Source organism: Hippoglossus stenolepis, chromosome 11 (genome assembly GCF_022539355.2).
Source record: "Hippoglossus stenolepis isolate QCI-W04-F060 chromosome 11, HSTE1.2, whole genome shotgun sequence".
In the NCBI taxonomy this organism is placed as follows: domain Eukaryota; kingdom Metazoa; phylum Chordata; class Actinopteri; order Pleuronectiformes; family Pleuronectidae; genus Hippoglossus; species Hippoglossus stenolepis.
This window is the reverse complement of record NC_061493.1, coordinates 1,890,971-1,899,045: the sequence shown is the minus strand read 5'-3', so window position 1 is coordinate 1,899,045 and position 8,075 is coordinate 1,890,971. Positions and strand designations below refer to the sequence as shown.

Here is an 8,075-nt window from a genome sequence, read left to right as displayed (position 1 = left end):
TAACATAAACACATGACTCTGTACTTTTCAGGTCACATTGTTGAGCAACATGGGAGAATTTACAGCTCATGTGTTTGCAATGTAGTTTTTTCATTAAAGGTTCAGTGTGTAGAATTTATTGACATCTAGTGGTGAAGTGTCGTGTTGCAGCTGAATAACCCTCACCTCACCCTCCCCTTCCAAACAGGAAAGAGAACCTGTGGTAGCCTTCAGTTGTCCTAAAAACTCAAAAGGTGTTTAGATTGTCCAGTCTGGGCTACTGTAAAAAACATGGCAGCCTCCATAGAGAGGACCCGCTCCCTGTAAATATATTATTATTATTTCAATATAAAGGTCCCAATCTAGGGGAAAGAAAACAACAATTTGTGCAATTTAGATGAGTATACACTTGTGAAAACATCACTGGGGTTATTTTATATTAAATTTCTACCAATAGATCCCTTTCACCTAAATCTTACACACTGGACATTTAAGACGAAACTATTTGTATTTTCACGAATTTCCTCTAGAGGGCGCTATTACTTGTCCAATACATCAGCACCATAGACTGGATATACAAAGGATCAGAACCTGGAACGTATTCAACAGTTTCCCTCCACGTATCACTGATTATAGTCTGAATAAACAACCATGGAAATAAAGAGTTGAGCTGTTGTCAACACAAACACTTTGTGCCTGGGGGCGTTTACACAGAGCACGTGAAGGCATCGGCTTGGTCAACGTGAGTGTCAGTGTTGCTCCGCCCTCACGCGGCCACTGACAGTCAGACTTTCACAGACAGTCTGTGCAACACATCAGCACCGACGGAGCACGGACGCAGTCACCATGAAGCCGATCAGTCTGTTCAGGATCCTTGTCATTCTCCTGTGTGCGGTGGTTTTTGTCGGAGTTTTGATTGTGAACGCGTTGGCCGGAGCGGGAAAGGGTGAGTTCACTGTCCCTCGGTCAGAACCAGCGTTAACTTCACTGTTTGTGTGTAAAGTTCTTTACAAATCCACTTGAAGGTGTTTTATAAGTCAGCTCGTACAGCAGGGAGGTTTCCTGTTTGTTGTGGTTATGAAACCGTGTTTCCACTGAGCGTCATTCCTCTGTGAGAGAGATGCTCTGCTGCCGCTCGTTATGTCACAGCCACTGTTACTCAACAGACAATGTAAACAATGAGCATTCTTTCCATGGCTGTCCATATGTACGTCAGCGTGGTGTCTAGCAGGGACAAGCCACAGTTATAAAAAACACGCAGTGGAAAAAAGCGGTTTTTTGTTTTCGAGCTGACGCGACAACTTTCACACATAAATATTCACAAACACATGTTTTCTAACTTCCCTCTAACTGTTCGTGTTTATTTAGGTAAGTATACAGACTCTGTTCCTAACGGAGAAGTCTGGAGTTTATCCTGCCATGTCCACTATGTCTAAAATAAATAAATAAATAAATAACGGCATCGACTCCAGCAGAAATCACTGTTCGAGTCTTACTGAAAACTTCTTTAAACCAAACACATAGTTCCAGTACAGACAGCAGTGGTCCTGTTGTCTCCATATCCACTGGTGCCCTTTGACAGGAGGAAAAAAACCAACATTTAAAAATGCATTATAAATAGTCTTCATAGGGTGTGGCTCACAAACCCGTTTCCAAACTGCACATTCACTGCTTCCCCTCAGTGCCTCGGCTCTGCTGGAGCCACTGCTGCCTTATTCAGTTCTCTTTTCCTGCCACATCGTCCCCATGGTTCAGAGGAGTTATTTCCTGTAGGAGCTGTTGTCATGGTAATAGTTTGTGTGCAACTAAACAGTGGTGGAATCTAACTAAATACTTTTACTCAAGTACGATAGTCATCTACATTTTGATATACTTGCACTTTACAAATGTTTTCCATTTATTTTTTTTACTCTAAACATCCTCTCCACTGCTTCTTAGTTGGAAATATTATATTACCGTCTTCCATACATCGTTTCAGAATAAGATTTTTGAAAAGTCTCTAAAGTGTAATTAGATTAGATTTAAGTTAGGTTCCCTGTCTTATTTATTTGTTGCCTATTTGCACAAAACGGTTCTTTCCTTCCCACGGCATTCATCCCACCCTTCCTGTGACTCACTGGGTTGGAAACTGCCAGACTAAACCATATAATTACATATGAGTGTTAACTTTGATACTTTAAACACATTTCTGATGATATTTCTCTCCTTATTCTGCTGTAGGATTTTGAATGAAGGCCTTTACTTGTAATAGAAAGTTTCTTTATAATTTAGTATTTTACTTTTACTCCATTAAATGATCTGTTTACTACTTTTGATACTATTCTCAGTACTGTGTCTGGGATGCAGTTTCCCTGGCTCATGGTGTCATGGGACCACAGTAATGTTCTGCTTTCTTAATCTGTGCACACAAATGAATAGTGTTTGTTTTCTCTCCTCATACCTGCCATTCTCTGTAACAGTGATAACATCGTGTTGTTGATTTGACATTTCACCAACTGATGAGCCACAACACTGTAGATGATCTGTGTGTTTTTGACATAATGCAGCCATGAACAATACTTGCAACTACAAAGTAAGAGTTCAGAATGAAAGAGGCCATATACCCTGATCAGCCCCAACACTACAGCAGATATCTTAATGTGGCTGATGGCTGTATGGTCACATTGTGCTCTTTAATCCTGCTGAAATAGTTTCCTTAAATGACACCCCATACTTATTTTTCACAGTTTATGCACGGCTCTTTGCCCCATTCAAAATCTTAATATAACAGCATACGTCATTTTCTAAATAACCGTGTGCCTGGAACCTTGAAGCAGCAGTTTGTTTGGCTCTTTTCTGTGTCAACATGACACACAGCTGCTTTCCCAGTTTGGTCTCCAACACGTATAGAGATGCACTGGTCTGATACTGAGTCAACAGCTGATGGGTATTGTGACAATAAGGCAAATCTATTCAATCCATATTGTGTTATTGATCCAATCTCTGACAGTTTGACAGTATCCACTTCATTCCATCAGTTGTTAGTCAGTAGCTCAGTGTTAGTTTACAGGATGAGTCCATGGTGAGGAGACCGTTCGCTCGTAAATCCCCAGCATATGTTTATATGAGCAGCAATACTACGACTATTATCTTAATAGGGTTAATATCAGAATATTAGTGTCCATGCAGATGTTTGTTTTCACAAACCCACTGGCCCCAGTGTAACACTGATCACTCTCTGTTTTAAACGTAACACATCCATGTAACTCGGTCCATTAAGGTCCTGATCAACAGAAGGACAACTGAACACTGCATCACATCAACACAGCAGTCACACAACAACATCACAAGCATTAGAGGCGAGGTGCACCCTTTTATAACCCAATAGAATTAGTCTGATTCACAAAGATCATTCACATCTTGGAGGGAGATAAAAAAAATAGGCTCAGCAGGTATGAAGCCATTTCATGCTTGTAACTACAGCACGGTCTATTGCTACTACTTCTACATGATGATAAATGATAATTCAGTACATTTATTTATATGCATTTTAACTGTAATGTATTTTAACTGTAATATTTTGATAATGCTCCACACATATAAAGACCCCAGTCTCTTCCACACAGTGAGGCATGTAGTTTAATTAAACGTACCGAAAGGATTTTTAAAACTGTTTATGAAATGGTCTCATTTTAATATTGCTACTTCTTTGTTACCTGCAACAGCGATAGAAAATTAGCTTTTTTTATAAATGTCTGCATGTCTGTGGTCGGGTTGGACAACTGGGGAGGTCAGACTAAAAGATTTAGGGCAGGGTTAGGGTTGGTGTATGAACGGTACTAAAACAAAATTATAATGTTGTCATATTAAAGTTATCAATCATACAGAAACAAAAAGGTACATTACCTCATGGCTATGAATCCTCCAAACATCTGTGTGTCTTTTTTTCCCAAAACAACCAGGCCAAAGTTTTTACGACAGGAGACAGTGGAAACACTACCGCTTTTGTCCACAGGGGCGCCAAAATCAAGAAAAATGAAAGGTTCCTTGTAGGAGCTTTAAACACTGCTACTGTATGGAAGAACCTGTCTGGCTGTGACCTCATCCCTCTCCAGCATGTACTGGATAAACTGGAACGGCAATGGTAAATATTTTCAGACGACGTTGGTGTTCTCTCTAACGCTCGTTACTGTTTTCCAGCATTTTTCAGTTCCAGTACTGGTAACGTGTCAGTCCGCTATGAGACAGAAATCACTCCAGCCGGCTGGACCTTCTCCATCTGGGGGGTTATCTATACCTGGCTCACCCTCATGGTCATATACATCACCTGCTATGTCTTCAGAGGGTAAGCTCCCAGCAGGGCACTCTCAATATTAACTCATGTTCCCTCAACCTGTGTGATAGGAGCCGTCACTCGGAGCCACATGAAACTGATCCTGCTCTTTCTGTTAATAGAGCCTGGGCTCAGTGTCTGCTGCCCTATGCCTTCTATTTCTGCTGGCTGTCCAACATGGTGATGAATGTGGCATGGCTGCTGTTGTGGGACAGAGAGTAAGTCTACTGTTCCTACCTATAAGTTCATTCATTAGCACAGAAACAAAGATTGATTTCAAATATAAGTATTATTGGTGGACATGGGCGCTGTGTATGCAGGGGGAAGATAAAATGATTCTAAAGACAATTTTTTTTTTCCAGTATCACATTATTAACATGTCATCATTAATGCAAAACTTTATTTACAAGAATGAATTAAAGTAACTGTTCCTTTTTCTTATTTTTACAAATGCAATTTATCTACTTGTATATGTCTGACTGTAAGAAGAAGTTAATGAGTATTCCAGGCAGAAATAACTCATTTACATGTTCTGTTGTAATAATAATTTAATATTACACATTTATGGTTCCTCTTTCTGTTTTTCTCTCTTTATCTTGCAGGCTGATGCTGGCGTCTCTGGTTGTTTTAACCCTGATTTCAATTACCAACTACAGCGCTTTGTTCTTCTGTTGCTTTGCCACTGATTTCTATGGAATCTGGTTAAAGACATACCATCGCAAAGACCTGGCCTGTCTCTACATACTGGTACACACAAATGCGGCTTGAATTCAGATTAGAGTTCTTCACCAACCTGAAAAGACCCGGAAATGTTCTATGGGAACCCGACCCAGACCCATCTATCATTTGAAAGCTGGGACCGTGCCTAACCCAAAAACACTCTAACCCGGCCAGGAGACATGGACCCGATGGGCACCAGATCCACTCCGATTGATTTAACAAGTTACCGTTAATTCACAGGTTGTCAAAACCCAACTTTGTGTCTTACTTAATGTAACGTTAGCATTCTACCCTGTGCCTGGCCGTGATACATTGAATGTATCCTCCAATGTTTCGTAAAATACATCCAGGTCTTCTCTTATTCCTCTCTTGCTGATTGAAACAGCAACATGGCAAATTTAATCCTCGTGATTTCAGATTAAAACTCAATTTATTGTCACGGTGACGAACACGGCTCATTTACAATCATCTTTGCAGTTTTGATGCAGTATTATAAAAATAGCTTGGAATTACAAATAATGTTAAACAGACCTGACTGACTACAAAACGTGGATGCGAACTGTAAGGGGTCGGGTCTGGTCGGTGAAGACCTCTAATTCAGATACATTCAGTCTGTCTGCTGTGTATCTATATGTTCACTTTGTGCTTGTAAATGTTGATATGTTCAGGTCCAGAATGGTTTGGCTCTGTACACCACCTGGACGTCCATCGCCTCTCTGATCAACTTCTCAGTGGTTCTCCACCTGTGGGGTGTGGACAAGAGCACAGCAGCCACCGCCTCGCTGTGCATCCTGTTTGGAGAGGTGGTTGCTTGGTAAGCTCTATTTAGACGAGAGCATGTCACAAGTCGGAGATGGGAAGAATGATCACATTTTAATTTACTTCTTTCATTTAATCTTTGAGCATGCATCCACCACATAGATTGTTTTTTTATGTAGATGCTGGACATTAAGAAAAGCTCTGTCTGTGTGTAGGTTCATCCTTGAGAACTGGGTGCTGGACCGTTGGGTGCGTAACATCCTGACAGTGTACCCTGTGGTGATTGTGGCGCTGATCGGAAACATCGTCAAACACTTCAACCCAGTTGATCCCACTACAAATTCTATCTTCATGGGTGAGTTCAACTTTAACATCAAGATTATTCACTTTTCATTTCATTCTGGTGGATTCTAACAAGCTCTCCCCTCCCACCTGACATGTGTAGCAGTCCAGAGCAAACAGAATACAGTCAGACAGGGCAAAACATATAAATCCTTATCCACACCCACCCCATCATTGTAAGGTGTCTGTAATTTAGCTTGAAAACAGACCTCTGCATGTATTGGTTGTGAAATCAGGTTAGAGCAGCCACTCTGCCTTTGTGAGGATTGCGACTCACGCTCTCCTGGATAGTCGGTGTCTGTGTGCTGCACTCAATTCACCGTAAAATAGATATAATGATCTTTCACCAAAGTTTCAGTGTCTATCTGTTGAATATGTCCCAAACATAAATACTTGCAACCGGTACTCATCCTGCTTTTATTCAAGGAAACGCAATAGTCGTACCAGAAACCTCACACAACAGACTGTGAACAACAGACTTGTATGAGAAGCATGCACACACACCTTGTTTGACCCAGGTGCAACATCTTATTTCACCATGTTAAAGAAAGTGAACATGGATTAATGGATCCGCCTGATTATTTGGACCTGCTCGAAAATTGAAGGGGTTATTTCTTGAGTCATGCACCACCCCTCCACAAAATTGAATGGAAATCAGTTCAGTAGTTTTTGTCAGACAGACGTGCAACACATAATTTATATTTTTCCTACTTGAGGATAACTTAAGTTCTCGTGTTCGTCCCAATCACCCATGGGGTCTTTTTTTTCTCCTTGTGTCCTGTCAGTTATTCTGCTGGTGTTGGCCTGTGTCCTGCTGGTGTCCCGTGTCTTCACAGTCATCTGGAAGAACAGGTGGAGGCCTCTCCACTCCCCAGGCACAGCACGGGTGATGGTGTCACCTCTCGACAGCAGAAAATTCAGGATCTTCTCTTAAACCCGTAGGACCTGTCCCCCCCGCAGACCCTCAGCTCTCAGCCATGACACACTGACTTTATATTCTCATAAGACAGATTTTGTCTCCTCTCACGCAGCTGTGCTTTTATGTCTAAAACACTTTAAAACACTAACAAACTACTTTGACTGTTTACCACTTACATTATTATCGTGCATATATAAGCGCTTTTTACTGAATGACTTAATTATCATGTTTTGTATTGCTATTTGAAGGCAGTCTTATTTTTACATCAATGGCTTTTATAATTTTGTACCTACACAGTGGCTCTCAATATGTTTGCTTTTTGACAATATCATTTGACTAAGAAGACGCTTTGAATTCAGTCTGATTAGCTAAGTAAGACCCTGTTGCTTTATAACTCATTGTCTGCTTTCATTATGCAGCTTCTCCCATGTGCAATGAGTGCTCTTCATTCAGGCAGATTATGAACTGCCTCTTGGTTCCTCTCACAGCTTAGCACTTTATTTTATTATCTTTTTTCTTGTCTTGCTGTTTTCTTTGCTGTTATCATATGCCATGCATTCAACGCTGAAGTGTGTGCATTGTACCCACACTGTTTTTTTTCTAAGAAGAAGAAATGCTCATGTTCCACGTTCTTTTGTTTTTATGCTGCAAATAAAATTTCCTCATGAGGGACAATAAAGCGTATTAACAACACTGATTATTAAAACTTGCAAAGAAAATATCGATATTGATCTACTCACTCATGCCTGATGGGTGGAGCTTGACCGGCAGCACTGAGTGTTGATTTAACTTCAAGCAGTTATATGGACTTAAATCTAAATGTACCTTTTGAATTCAACTTAAATATGAACTAGCGGATTGACACCTTGAGACTGGAAACCTGTGAGTTCTAAACAGGCAGCAGCAGTGTAAGGATTCTTCTTCACACTGAGTCTGTTTCAGAGACGCTGCATGAAAACAGGATCCCTGCCCTGTGGTCCATGGACTCTCCTGAGTCCTGGTCTACAAGACAGAGTGAGACTGAAGTTGTGATGTATTTAATCT

At 40.8% G+C, this 8,075-nt stretch overlaps 1 protein-coding gene across 1 annotated transcript; it reads left to right on the top strand.

Annotated features, from left to right (window-relative positions):
• Window positions 1–744: 744 nt before the first annotated feature.
• si:dkey-29d8.3 (uncharacterized protein LOC556220 homolog) lies at window positions 745–7,715 on the top strand. Its single transcript, XM_035170885.2, has 7 exons — window positions 745–925; window positions 4,159–4,303; window positions 4,414–4,509; window positions 4,894–5,038; window positions 5,680–5,825; window positions 5,986–6,125; window positions 6,898–7,715. The coding sequence occupies exons 1-7, from the start codon at window positions 826–828 to the stop codon at window positions 7,044–7,046; spliced, it is 921 nt and encodes a 306-aa protein (XP_035026776.1). The 5' UTR covers window positions 745–825; the 3' UTR covers window positions 7,047–7,715.
• Window positions 7,716–8,075: the final 360 nt, after the last annotated feature.

Excerpts from the sequence above, each read along its gene's own strand:
- si:dkey-29d8.3 (XM_035170885.2), top strand. The coding sequence starts at position 826 with ATGAAGCCGATCAGTCTGTTCAGGATCCTTGTCATTCTCCTGTGTGCG. Across the intron at positions 4,304-4,413 it reads ACCTGCTATGTCTTCAGAGG|AGCCTGGGCTCAGTGTCTGC; the intron begins GTAAGCTCCCAG and ends TTCTGTTAATAG. Across the intron at positions 5,826-5,985 it reads TTTGGAGAGGTGGTTGCTTG|GTTCATCCTTGAGAACTGGG; the intron begins GTAAGCTCTATT and ends GTCTGTGTGTAG.